Source organism: Nymphalis io, chromosome 24 (assembly GCF_905147045.1).
Source record: "Nymphalis io chromosome 24, ilAglIoxx1.1, whole genome shotgun sequence".
NCBI classification, from domain to species: Eukaryota; Metazoa; Arthropoda; class Insecta; order Lepidoptera; family Nymphalidae; genus Nymphalis; species Nymphalis io.
Window position 1 is genome coordinate 4,289,014 of NC_065911.1, and position 15,389 is coordinate 4,304,402.

The window sequence follows — 15,389 nt, forward strand, 5'->3', positions numbered from 1 at the left end:
AATCACATCTGAAGCTACCAACTATATTATTTTTCATTAATAATCTTAACTAACTGTAAAATATTAGACCAATACAGTTTGACACTACATGAGTATAAAATTTTAATTTCAGAATATGTTTTGGCTAGAAAATTACAAAATTGTTTTTTTTTCTACTCGGCTACAATTATAAAGTTTAAATAAATTTTTGACACTATATTATAAATAAATGCCTTCCTGATAGCATTCCATTGTTACCGTTAACGTCACAAGTACATTGGCATTTACAGACTTATTATATTCAATGGTATTAACAATGTTTAATTGCTAGATATTTTATGATAATATTCATTTAATTTGACTTTATTGCTAAGTAGATTTTCGTGTGCAGAAGAAAATTTATTCTTTTTTAATATTAGCAATTCCTGTTTTCAAGAAAAGCTTAGAAACTCTAAGTGGCCCATATACGTCGGACTATTGAGGCTTCAATAATTTACTCGTTTTACCTTTGTATTACACGGTCAGCCATTACACAAAATAAATTGCTCGTTGGCTTTCTGGTTATTAAAAAATAACTCTCCAAAAAGTTCTTAGTGAAACCGGATCAGTTTTTTCACATTATTTATTCATAATTTATTTAAACTTTATAAAACTCCACATTCACTATTTGGTCAATTATAATTCCAATACAAAATATTGTTAAACATCTTATAACGCTAATAACATAAAAATATTTTTTTACCATGGTGTAAAAATGTTCGTCTAAATCTAATTTTGTCTACGGAATCAGTCTATAGATTAGAGAACTGAATAAATAAACGCGAGTTATATTTTCTAGAACTACATGCATAGAGTAAGCATTTCTAATATACGACGATATAGTTACATAATTTCTCATAAAGTACATAAAAAAGAAATGCCATTCAATTATTGAGTTAGACATATTTCGTCCAATCGAAATGCTTTGATGTAAAATTAATAATAAATCTAAATTATATATGTAGTAATAATAGCCCATATCCCACTGTTGGACAAAGATCACTTAAGTTTCAGTGCGGGCGAAAAGTCATAAAAGTATATGAGTTATATAAAAAATAGAACTCAGTATAACATAAGGTGAAATCATTTACCCGTATTTGGGGAAAAATGGTTCATTTTTATCAGTTGTTTACACATTTATAACCGTTGTGAGTAAAATGCACTATACAAGCTCTCTAAGTATAGCACATTTTGTTTTGTCAGTCCATACAAGTATTTGTACTAACTCGTATGAAGTTTCTTTTGGATATAATATATTTGTGATAGAACCCACATTTATTATAAAATTTTTCTTCACTGCATATTTTACTTTAAAAAAAACTTCACATTTTATATATGCAAATTGTATTATCAATTGTCATTTTTAGATATTTTTTGTGTCTTATCTAATCAATAAAATCAAAAATATTGTTATGAAAGATTTTTGTATGAAATCTTATAAACAACTTAAAAATTGTATTTAAAAAGCAAAATAATATATACTTCGACATAAATAAACCGATCTTATGTTAAATTATGTGATTATAGCATATATAAGATAACGTAGATTGGTTCCTGAACGCTCCAAGCTCAAACACAAATGCGCTTTATTTGTGAAAAAATAAAAATAAAGTCCAATAACAATAACGGAAGAAAATTCCTTACTAGTAAAAACCATATGCGTTGGTTTTCAATTATATGTCAAATAAATATTACTTTTCTTATAAACTCCTTTATTCATAAAGTTTATTAAACAATATCATAAGATTGTGTTATTAAAAACGGTCAATTTTATTTATTATATTATATAATTTAATTCAAAATACACTTTTTCAAAGCTTTTAGGGGCAATTTCGTCATTTTCAGTATGTTAGTACTATGTTGTTTAAAAAATGTTTATGAGTAAAACGGTTTGTATTATAGAAAAGTGAAATTATTCACAATTATCCTGTTTATCATAAATATGTTTACAAACTGGTTCGATATATAGGTATGGTAGATTCATACCATATGTATGCATCTATATAAAATATAGTCATTAACGAATACAGTCAAATGTAATTATAACGGTTACATTACAATTACCTTAATTTTTATTTATTTTATTTTTCCACAAACAAGCATAACTAGCGCCGCTGCAAAGCAATCTTCAGTTCCGGATGTAACCGGTTTCTATCTGTTTACCAGAGGCCGGATGATTTCCCGCCCGGAGGGTTTCGGACACGCACTGATGTTTTCGTGTCCAAACCTTCAAGTTCCTCTGTGAAATTGAAATTAATATAGAGTTATTTATTACAGAGAGTAGATCTTTAATAAAAACAAACTTAGCTTTATTTGCTTAAGCAAAATAAAAATTGTTTTCTTTTATAACAATTACAGAACACTTTGTATTAATCTCTAATCTTCTTTCTCATAACAGATTATAAAACAATAAAGCTATCTTTTTCTGCGCCAGAACTACACACTCATCAATTATTCTCGACAAACAGTAATTTGTATCATTATGTCCAGCTTTACAACGGTGTATTTACAGGCGCAATACGGTGTAATATACTTCTTACAGTGCACGTGTCTATGTGTCAAGGTGAGCATTAATATGATAGCAAAGATTTTGTGTGTTAAATATAAAAAATTTAGAAAATACTATTTATGATACTTTGACAATATCAGCACAGAGTAGTAATGATATATAAGATATTGTCTATTATCTTAAAAAAATATCTTCTTCACATCCGGCTCGAAGGACCAAGTTTTCTTTTTTGATGTAATTGAACAATAATTTTGAAAGAAAAGTAATAGAAGGAAGTTTAAAATATTTTAAGTTCGATCGTAGAACTTTTTATAACCGATTCCAGACATCAAATAATTAAGTATTAACAGTTAAGTATTTGTTGTCTTGCTCATCACAATTCTTCATCATTAAAAATACAAGATTAATCTACTGTTCTAAAATATAAGAGTCACTCACTGCTGATAGAGAAGGTGGAGTTTTGCAAGTCTCGCTGTCCAGGCTCTCGCATCTTTCGTCCGGTGGGAGTGCTGCAGCCGGACACCGACAGACCCTCCATTTGCTTGTTGGATATGCTCAGTTCTATAAAGTATGAAAGAGTAAATAGTAAATATTTCAACTACGGAATTTTTAAAGTTTAGCTGAAAAGGAATAAAAGAGAAATTAAATTTTAAATTAGTGTTTAATTGAATCTTTTATATAAATGTTATCGCTGGATATATTTTGGTTGTAACAAGGTCAATACGTGTCATAAAATGAAGATAAAGTATTAAGATAATCGAATATAATAATCTGTAGGACTGTTCATACAACATATCAAGTATAAAACCAAATTATGGTTTTATACTTGATATGTTGTATAGGCGGGCGAGGCCCTCGGGGATTCCCGGCCCCCGTCCGACACGTCGCTCGCCTGCTGCTCGTTACGCGCGCCGTACACCGTCGGAGAGTCCGGCGGAGTGTTCAGGAACTTTCCGAATCCTGAGATAACGAAACATACCCTACATTTTATTTCAAACTATTTTCCGAATCAAAATTATATTACACTTTATCGTTTACAAGTGATAAAATGACATGAAGCAAGTTTGAGCCCCAGGGGCTATTTCTTATACCTAACTCCTGTCCTCAAACTCGAGGGCGAAAACTAGTAATGAATATTTTGTTACCTTCGACGACTCGTAGTTCGCCGTCATCGAGACAAACGCGACCATTGACGATAACGTATTGGGGACTACCAATTACGTGCTGACCCTGAAAAGATAGATTTTTACGTTATGGCAGTATGTCAGGAATATTCAATATCATAACACAAAAGTAATGTTATTGTAATAACAATATTATATATAACATGACTGTTTCAGGATGCCATGCTACGTTTATCGCCATAGATTTGATAGCTTTTTCCAACAACAATAGGAGTACAGATAAATAAATAACTTTCGACATTTCAATTAACCTGATGTTTTTGGCCGAGATCTTAAATTATAATCTAGATAGGTTATATTATATATATTTCTCATGGATTAGTGATAAAATAGTTTTAATTGTCGGCGAAATTGCTATCGAAACTTTGGAAGTAAAATTAAGGTGGTGATAGTGAAGTAAATAGTGTTTGGATTATAAATAAAAGTGTTTTAATCAAGTACTATTAGCTAGGAGCAAATCCCAAGGAAAATGTAATTCTAGGGCTCATCTCTACTCCTTTTTCGATTGGATTGTATAAGGGGTATTACAGTTGTGATCAAATTTGGAGGCTTGGGGCTTACTCCAACCCGCATTGGAGCAGCGTAGTGGAATAAGCTCCAAACCTTCTCCTCAAAAGGGAGAGGAGGCCTCAGCCCAGCAGTGGGACATTAACATGCTGGTACTTTGATCAAATCTACTAATCGAATGGTTCGTAAGTTACAAATATACGTACTTTAATGACCATATGCAATAGGGGGGGGGGCAGTACCTCGAATATGTTGAAGTCGACGGCGTGGTGGTGCGTGTGCGCGGAGACGGTGCGCTCGCGGCGCGGGTCCCACAGCGCCAGGTCGGCGTCGGCGCCTGCGGCCACGCGGCCCTTGCGCAGCCACAGGTGGAACACGCGCGCCGCCGCCGCGCTGCTCACCGACACGAAGCGGCACGGGTCCATGGCGCCTGCGCGTACACGCGGTGAGTGGACCTTCTGTTATAGGCGGACGAGCAGTGGCTCACCGCACCGCGCATGGACTTGGCGATGTAAGAAATAATAACCATTCCTTACATTGCCGATGTGCCCCCGATCTTGGGAGCTGAGATGTTTTGCCTATTTCGCCTGTTACACTGGCTCACTCACGATTCAAACCGGAACGCAACAATACAATAGTATTGCTGCTCAGTGGCAGAATATCCGATGAGTGGGTGGTATCAATAGCGAAAATAACATCTATCTAGCACATTTGATTTTCTGAACTGTTTCATAGAATTATTAATTATATTTCGTGATATATTATATTTCGATATTTCCCCGCAATAGTACCCGAGGAGTTTCATTTATTTGAACAGTCCAAACTCTAGAGAGTGCATTACACGGTTACGATCGCCTTCGGTCCATTTCTAGTAAAAATATAATGTTATTAATTTTATTGTAAGCCAGACTACCCATTAAGTTTCTTTCACTGATCCTCTGAGGTCTTTTATTTTTTTATTTACTTATTTAGTATTACCATCTTGACAACATGATTACTGTAAGTTTAAGTAATAAAAATTACGTAGTATTAAGTAAATTAAAAGTTAACAAATTAGTAGGTCTAAGGGTAGAAGTTGCCATATTTATAGGTAACTACGACATGCAAAAATTACACTAAGCATCTAAAATGACGAGCCGGTTGGCATGGTTGGTGGATGCTTGTCTTTGCCTTTCACGCCGAAGGTTGTAGGTTCGATTCCCACCCAGGACAGATATTTGTGTGCATGAACATGTCTGTTTGTCCTGAGTCTAGGTTTAATTATCTATATAAGTATGTATTTACTAAAGAAAAATAGTATATGTAGTATATCAGTTGTCTGGTTTCCATAGTACAAGCTCTGCTTAGTTTGGAATCAGATGGCCGTATGAGAATAATGTCCCAAGATATTATTATTATTATAATAGATCTAAGGATAAAAGTTGAAATACTTAGAAGTAACCACGACATGCAAAAATGACACTAAGCATCTAAAATAATAATGAAAGAAACCGGTGATAGTTTTTTTGACAATCAAAACGCTTCGATATTGAAATATATTAATACATATTATCTCTATGGCAGCTATATGTCTGTTCGTAACTGTTAATTGTTACTGGCTGTGTGTGTCCGGAACGAAGCTGAACGCCTGAATTTTTTTATAATAACGATGTTAATCCCTAGAATACAGGGGTCTGGAACAGCATTCTTGAATTTCCGGAGTCCGAAAAAGCAATAATGCTGTATAAACTTCTTATAATAGGATTAAACCGCAGAAACTCGATTATATAACTTATAATTCTGTATTTTTAAGCTCCTACAGGAGACATGATCACTATGTGACCAAACTCCTTAAAAAATTTAGATTAACTGTTGATTGTATTTGTGCCAAATGGGAGTTTTCTGAGACCTTTAACAAATTACATAAAAGTGAATTCAAGTGAACCGAGCACGTCTTTTTCGATTTATTTTTTGTGTGTTTGTTTCAGAGCTTATAAGGTATGACGCTAGAAAAATGCGTTACGCGTTTCCCCCACGGGAACAGTTGGGGGTACGTGGGGCTCGCTGGTGTCCTAGGCGCCGATTGCGTCCCGAACATCGGAACATCCACTAAAAAACCAGCGGTAGCCTTTCCGTCTTAATGAGGAGCCCCACGGGATCGCTTGCGCATGCTACCGTGACGAATCATATAATACCTGTGTTAACCACCTTCTGCCAGAGTATAGCCATACGATCTTCAACACCATTAACACCATTGGGTATCTTGCTGAAGTTGCCTTTCCCGAGCTCCTTGTCCTTCTCGTGGAAAGTGCAGTTGTCGCTGGCTATTATTTGCTAATCGTCACTGGAATATAAATATTAAAATATAATTATAATAATCGACGTGACATTATAAATTCGATATGGTTTTGTTATGTTTTATGTCTGTAAACACTTTTGTAATATAATGTAGGTGGTGTAATATATTGAGTATGAGTATGTTGCGAGTGTATTTTTGTGTGGTGTAGTGATATATTTTGTGTGGTGTAGTATTTTTTTGATGAATTCTTTCTTTCAAAAGAAGCCTCAGAGGAGGTGGACCTGGCGAAGCCCCGATAACGTGACAAGGAACGAGATAGACTTTATCATTTCGAATAAAAGGCACATATTTAGAGATGTTTCAGTGATCAACAGGTTTAATACCGGAAGTGATCACCGCTTGGTTCGAGGCACTCTAAATATCAACTTAAAAGCCGAAAGATCGAGAATGATGAGGTCTACTCTCCGACCTACCATGCTCCAAGCTGCTCAAGGCTCCGAAAAGTTCCAAATGGAACTTCAAAATCAATTCACCGCGTTGGAAACCATAAGCAGCATTGATGAGAGAACCGACACGCTGGTCAAAATACTGCAAAACACATCCCGCAAGTGTTTTCCGCCACAGAGAAGAGACAACGCACCAAAACTCTCTGCTGAGACACTCGAGCTCATGAGAAAACGACGAGAACTACCATCGTTTTTGTTAGATAAGGCCTTAAACCGAACAATAAAAACGCTGACGCGACGCGATCTCCGACGCTCCAATACCCATGCCATCAAAGCTGCGATTGAGCAAAATCGGGGATCGAAAGTGTTCGCTCGCAAGTTTGGGAGGCCGCGTCTGACAAAACTTAAAACTGAAAATGGTGGGGTCGTTACCTCTAGGCCTGAGATTATCGGAGAAGTAGAGAGGTTTTATGGGCAGTTGTTCTCTTCAAGATCGGATAAACCCGTGGGAATCAGTATTGATGACCAGCGCGCCCCTCTTATGCGCCATTACTCCGAGAAGCTCCCGGTCGTTGACCAAGGAGAGATTAGGGCGGCTCTAGAACAGCTTAAAAACAACAAAGCTCCGGGAGATGACGGAATCACAACAGAGTTGCTTAAGGCAGGCGGGACTCCGGTCCTGAAAGAGCTAGCAAGCCTCTTTAATTCCGTCATCCAACATGGCAAGACCCCGGAAACGTGGAGCGGGAGTGAGGTGGTACTGTTTTTCAAGAAAGGTGATAAAACCCTCTTGAAAAACTACAGACCAATCTCCCTTCTGAGTCACGTGTATAAGCTGTTCTCAAGAGTCGTCACGAACCGTCTCGCCAGACGACTTGACAAGTTCCAGCCCCCAGAGCAAGCCGGCTTTCGATCAGGCTACAGCACCGTGGACCACATCCATACTGTTCGGCAGATTGTGCAGAAGACCGAAGAGTACAATCAGCCGCTGTGTATGGCATTTGTGGACTACGAGAAAGCCTTCGACTCCATCGAAACCTGGGCAGTGCTCGACTCATTGCAGAGATGTCATATCGATTGGAGATATATCGAGGTACTGAGATGTCTGTACAACGCCGCTACAATGACTGTCCACATCCAGGACTGTAAGACGAAGGCGATCCAACTGCGCAGAGGGGTGAGACAGGGGGATGTAATATCCCCGAAACTGTTCACCAACGCGTTGGAAGACGTTTTCAAAACGCTGGATTGGACTAGGTATGGAGTCAATGTAAACGGCGAGTACATCTCACACCTTCGATTTGCCGACGATATCGTCATCATAGCAGAGTCGCTGGAACAACTCACCGAAATGCTGCGTAGCCTAGGCGAGTCTTCCCGGCGTGTCGGTCTCGGTATGAACTTGGACAAGACCAAGGTCATGTTCAATAGGCATGTCGTGCCGGGACCGATATACGTCGAGGGGAAACCTCTCGAAGATATACCTACCTAGGACAGATAATACAAGTCGGTAGGAACAACTTTGAGAAGGAAGCCGATCGAAGAATTCGCTTGGGATGGGCAGCATTTGGCAACCTTCGTCAAGTCCTCAAGTCGTCTATACCGCAATGTTTGAAGACGAAAGTCTTCAACCAATGCGTCTTACCTGCCATGACATACGGTGCCGAAACGTGGACACTAACTGCGGGACTAGTCCACAAATTCAAAGTCGCTCAGCGTGCTATGAAGCGAGCTATGCTCGGAGTATCTTTGAAGGATAAGATCAGAAATGAGATTATCCGGAAAAGAACCGGAGTCACCGACATAGCTTGCAAAATTAGCAGGCTGAAGTGGCAGTGGGCTGGTCACGTATGTCGTAGGACCGATGGCCGTTGGAGCAGACGAGTCCTAGAGTGGAGACCGCGAATCGGCAAGCGCAGCGTAGGGCGCCCTCCAGCCAGGTGGACCGACGACCTTAAGAAGGTGGCGGGCACCAACTGGATGCGGAAGGCGGAGGACAGGGAGCTTTGGCGCACCTTGGGAGAGGCCTATGTTCATCAGTGGACAACGATTGGCTGTTGATTGATTGAGTGATATATGGTGTTGTCTATTGTCGTACTGTTTACACTGATATCAAATATCGGCTACAGCTTGGTGTGGTGAGGTGTAACGTGGTATGGTTGAATTTAGTGTATCGTGGTGTGAATAGGAAGGCGGTCGCGAGCATATGGGCCACCTGATAGTAAGTGGTCATCAACGCCCACAGACATTGGCATCGTAAGAAATGTTAACCATCGCTTACATCACCGATGCGCCCCCAACCTTGGGAACTAAGGTGTTATGTCCCCTGTGCCTGTAATTACACTGGCTCACTCACCCTTCAAACAATACATATTTAGAGTTTGTTTACATAAAGTTCAACCCAGTCACCAGATTAACCGTATCTATTTTTATGACAATGCTTTTATTCTTCGAGGGAGGTTTTTGTAACTTACTCCTTAATATACAACACAAGAACCAAACTACCTATTAAATGAGTTAACGAAAATAGTTCAATTAGTTTCGACATTCGACAAGCAGCCAAATACCAAGTATAAAACTAAGTTTTATAATTTAATGATAACATTTATATTTGAAATGAATGAAAACAATGAGTCGAATGATGAATAGAAAAATGATTCTTTCGGTATTTTTTTTATTACCGTGTTAATCTTGTTTATATGATAAAGAATCCTAAACAATTATTTAACAAAATGATTGAATACAATCACGGATTTAGCTATAAATTAATATTGTTTAGGGGTGTGATTAGTTAAACGATGCTGTTTTATTCTTTCAAATGTCAAATCAATGATGAGAGAAAGAGAGAAATCACTGGGACTAAATATCCGCTATACAAGTAAGACCGCTAATGTGTCTAAGCTATTATAACAGATAAAAAATATCTACATACGATTTATAACAAAAAAAAGTTATTTTAAAAGCTAAGGACCCTTCTACTCCTTAAGATTTTTTGATAATAACTTTATGGTGTACATACCATCAGTACCAATGGTAGCGGCCAGGGTTTCACAGATCAACGGCTGCTTCTGCCGAGTCCTAGCGAGACGGAGAGCTTGGACAGCGCTCTTTGACATCATATGTACTATGTAGAGCGGAGAGTTCATCTGAAAAATACAGAAAATTTAGATTTTGAGACATACGTTGTTTTACTGACTGTAATATTTTATTGTGTTGTCTTTTGAATGATATACCTCCCAATAAAATTTGTTTCTAATATTTTTAGTAAACATCAATTCTTGCCTAAATCTATAACAAAATTCCTTCACCACTGACGGTGAAGTAAAACATCGTGAACAAACCTGCATGAGTCTAATTTCATTGAAATAATGCCACATGTGTATTCTACCAACCCGCATTGGAGCAGCGTGGTGACATAAGCTCCAAACCTTCTCCTCAAAAGGGAGAGGAGGCCTTAGCCCAGCAGTGGGACATTAGCGGGCTGTTACCGTTTTACACAACAAATGATAATGTACTGACTCAAATAGTATGGCCAACTGCGCAGGACATATTATATAATGCGTACAAGTATGTGTATGATAAACACAGGTTCACTCTTTATTTTCTTACTCTCATAATCCGATGGGATGACAGACTCGACAAGAACAAAAAGAATGCACAAGTGCGTGTTATAGCATATTTAAAACAATAGCAGTATTTAATTTATTTATTAGCAGTATTTAAAACAATCTATCTACATAAAAGCCGCACTATTAAACTAGAGTCAGATAATTTTTTATGAAGATTCTTGAAAAAGGAACTAATAATTTTAAACAACAAGATTTTTGAGCAACTTTATAAATAAATATATTTTAGTTAATTGTACTCAAATACAATTTGGCTTTAGTTATCTAACATAACATCTTAATTTGTACTCACTAGAGGCAACGCCTTCAATTCGACACAGGTCTCCATGACCTGGCAGAGCTCGTAATCGTTCAGCATCCAGGCATACTTGTAAGCCATAAACATCTTGAACGAGTTGATGCCATGCTCCGCAACCAACTGCTGCATTTCTTTCTTCACGGATGGCGACCACCAGGTGACACCGACGTGGAGAGCGTAGTCACAGCACACCTGAAGGGAGATTTTAAGATGGTAAGTAAGGAGGTAGCGATAAGTGGTCAGTACTACTCGCCACACACCACGATACACTAAATTCAACCATACCACGTTACAACTCACCACACCAAGCTATAGCCGATTATTTCATACATAAACAATTAGAATACATAACATAAAAAAAAATCATAATAAATGTGGGTTCTATCACAAATATATTATATCCAAAAGAAACTTCATACGAGTTAGTACAAATACTTGTATGGACTGACAAAACAAAATGTGCTATACATAGAGAGCTTGTATAGTGCATTTTACTCACAACGGTTATAAATGTGTAAACAACTGATAAAAATGAACCATTTTTCCCCAAATACGGGTAAATGATTTCACCTTATGTTATACTGAGTTCTATTTTTTATATAACTCATATACTTTTATGACTTTTCGCCCGCACTGAAACTTAAGTGATCTTTGTCCAACAGTGGGATATGGGCTATTATTACTACATATATAATTTAGATTTATTATTAATTTTACATCAAAGCATTTCGATTGGACGAAATATGTCTAACTCAATAATTGAATGGCATTTCTTTTTTATGTACTTTATGAGAAATTATGTAACTATATCGTCGTATATTAGAAATGCTTACTCTATGCATGTAGTTCTAGAAAATATAACTCGCGTTTATTTATTCAGTTCTCTAATCTATAGACTGATTCCGTAGACAAAATTAGATTTAGAAGAACATTTTTACACCATGGTAAAAAAATATTTTTATGTTATTAGCGTTTTAAGATGTTTAACAATATTTTGTATTGGAGTTATAATTGACCAAATAGTGAATGTGGGGTTTTATAAAGTTTAAATAAATTATGAATAAAAAATGTGACAAAACTAATCCGGTTTCACTAAGAACTTTTTGGAGAGTTATTTTTTAATAATCAGAAAGCCAACGAGCAGTTTATTTTGTGTAATGGCTGACCGTGTAATACAAAGCTAAAACGAGTAAATTATTGAAGCCTCAATAGTCCGACGTATATGGGCCACTTAGAGTTTCTAACCTTTTCTTGAAAACAGGAATTGCTAATATTAAAAAAAGAATAAATTTTCTTCTGCACACCAAAATCTACTTATTAATAAGGCCAAATTAAATGAATATTATCATAAAATATCTAGCAATTAACCATTGTTAATACCGTTGAATATAATAAGTATGTAAGTGCCAATGTACTTTTGACGTTAACGGTAACAATGGAATGGAAGATATTTATTTAAACTTTATAATTGTAGCCGAGTAGAAAAAAAAACAATTTTGTAATTTTCTAGCCAAAACATATTCTGAAATTAAAATTTTATACTCATGTAGTGTCAAACTGTATTGGTCCAATATTTTACAGTTAGTTAAGATTATTAATGAAAAATAATATAGTTGGTAGCTTCAGATGTGATTGTGTTCTTCGTTTGAATGATATATAGAGTTTCTTGCCAAGTAACTTAGTAGTTACTGATTTTCGTCAATCAACAATATTGTTACAATGATATAAAATAAATCTTTGAAAAACCACTTATACTTTTTATCATCTGTGAAATTTACTAATATTTATTTGAAAATACCTTTTTTAATTAAATTTTTAATAAATTGAACCTTTTTATAGAAAATATAATTGAAAAAATTCTCACTATAAATTGCTTATAAAACAAACATAAAAAAAGATTTCTGTCTGAATATTTATATAGTTTGCCGTTTTAACATTTCAGCAAGTTACGCATTTAGTTCGTTACGTCGCTGCTCATAGATGGCGTTGGGTGTATTTTAAATCGCGCTATCGTTTGGTTGTTTCGGTTTAGTAGGGTGCCTGAGAGCTGTCATTTTAACATTGACGTCTTGTCGTTATGAAACAAGATTTATCTTGAAAGGGTGTTGACTGGCTAATAGTCTGGTCAAGACCCAAGAAACTAAATTAATACTATGCATGCGGTATCCCTCGTGGTCGTGGATCTAAGTTATGATAATTGTTAACGATTATACGTAGCTGATAGGGACTCACGAGGTACATCGTGATACTTTGATGTCACAGTGATTGAAAAATAGGCATAAAGTAACGAGGTTTTATTTAAAACAAGTTGTTTTATTTATTTAAAATACTTTATCGAATAAATCATTTAATTGGTGCAAAATGCGATTTGCGAATATAATGAAGCTAAGATAATATTTAATTAAATGACCCATCGTAAGTACGTAAATATTTATTTTTGAACTAACAGCGAAAACTAAGTGACTGTCACGGGTAAAAAAGTCGCTATTGCCTAATAATATTGAATAGTTTTGTTTTTTATGAATGTTTATTTTGACCCTAATATATATCACAGTCACAAGTATGGAAGAATTCTTGCTACTGTAACAGACTTTTTTATCTAGTATTTTTATCTAAAACTCAACTCTTCTAACTCTACTACGTGGTTTCTCGTGGTCGTAACTTTTATGAATTAACGTACATGAATAATGATTATACGAGTCTGATTTTTATAGTTTATACCGGTTAAGTTGATTATTGTTTTTTTTAAATGCTTGTATCAACTTTTTAAAATTAAAACATTATTTATTCAATAAGGATCTTACAAGCACTATTGTTCCGTTATCTTTACTTTTTGTTTATCTATTCTATTATTTTAATTAAGTTAATTGTTTATGTTTTTATTTCCATAGAGGCCTTAGTGTAGGCGATGTTATATAGACTATAAGTATATTTAAATTACTAGCTATTCGGTACTCACTGGTAGTTCCTAGGCAAACGCGGTCTACTATAAAATCTTAAATAAAGTGTCTCATTATTTTGAACATATTATACTCATCTATTCCAATCGGAGTAGAAATAAGCTATTATTTTAATACTTTAAGGGGAATCAAGTGAAAAACAAATCAATTCGTTCTGTTTGAAATCATATCACTTTTCACTCAATTAAAATGCATACCGTTTTAGTGACCGCTTTTCAAGTAATACTTTTGCATGTGCGTGTTAACATGCATTTCCCCTAAACTAAGTAATTACTATTTAAATTAGTGAAAGTATATTCATTAATTACATAGTTGGTTTTATTGTTGACCGTTAAAAGCATCCGCTTTTAAATTTTAGTTGTAACAGTAAAGCAGTTAAACTTTCGTTAATAAAATGTGGTCATGAAACTACGTGAGGCGTTCTAGAATATTCCGTTTATTTTAAGTTTGGAATGTCATAATATATTATGGACTAGCTATGAGTGAAACATATAAAACAAACACAAAATAAATATCAAAGATTCGGGCTTCAATTTCTCTAAATATCAATATAAAAATGATTAATCTATTATCGAGAACACTGAGCGAGTCAATTATTACATGGTTTAAAGATTACATAAATTAGAATTCCAATATTTCCAGAGCAGGGAATAGATAATGCTTAAAATGCCTATGGCTCACTGACCACTTATCGCTACCTCTTTACTTACCATCTTAAAATCTTCCTTTAGGTGTGCTGTGACTACGCTCTCCACGTCGGTGTCACCTGGTGGTCGCCATCGGTGAAGAAAGAAATGCAGCAGCTGGTTGCGGAGCATGGCATCAACTCGTTCAAGATGTTTATGGCTTACAAGGATGCCTGGATGCTGAATGATTACGAGCTCTGCCAGGTCATGGAGACCTGTGTCGAATTGAAAGCGTTGCCTCTAGTGAGTACAAATTAAGATGTTATGTTTGATAGTACAGTACAGTACCGTAACCGTAACAGCCTGTGAATGTCCCACTGCTGGGCTAAAGGCCTCCTCTCCTCTTTTTGAGGAGAAGGTTACCTTCACCGTCAGGCACGAGATGAATTATAAACACAAATTAAGCACATAAACATTCAGTGGTGCTTGCCCGGGCTTGAACCCATGATCATCGGTTAAGATTCACGCGTTGTTTCGTGTGATAACTATAGCCAAATTGTATTTGAGTTGAGAATTAACTAAAATATATTTATTCATAAAGTTGCTCAAAAATCTTCTTGTCTAAAATTATTGGTTACTTTTTAAGGAATCTTCTTAAAATATATATATATTGTTTTAAATAATCAGATTTATATAGTCTATTTCAACCACAAGAGTAGTAAAAAAAAACAACTTAGACATTAAATTTACTTAGACATTATATTTAGATATTTGGTCGAGAATAATCTTTGACATTCATCATTCAGTCGTTAATTCAATGTTGATATCGAAACTATAGAAGTAAAATTAAAATGGATATAAGTAGTTCAATAGTGGATTGAAGTAATTAATTAAAATATATTGATCAAGAGCAAATTCTGATGTTAGGGCGCACTCG

The 15,389-nt window shown here is 35.6% G+C and overlaps 1 protein-coding gene across 17 annotated transcripts in view; it reads right to left on the minus strand.

Moving 5' to 3' along the window:
• LOC126777874 (dihydropyrimidinase) overlaps nt 1-15,389 on the minus strand; it is a 230,501-nt gene that overhangs the window by 122,804 nt on the left and 92,308 nt on the right. For 6 of the 17 annotated variants that reach the window (XR_007670102.1, XM_050501154.1, XM_050501146.1 and 3 more), the window contains exon 11: nt 3,673-3,757. The exons of 1 other annotated variant lie outside the window; for it this stretch is intronic. Coding sequence is in view for 15 of the 16 variants with exons in the window: in XM_050501154.1 (XP_050357111.1) it covers nt 3,673-3,757 (85 nt within the window). In the remaining variant the exon portion in view is untranslated. Of the gene's footprint in view, nt 1-2,965; nt 3,089-3,672; nt 3,758-4,460; nt 4,556-15,389 lie in introns of all 17 variants that reach the window. 10 more of the 17 variants (XM_050501152.1, XM_050501143.1, XM_050501151.1 and 7 more) reach the window with 3 other exon arrangements.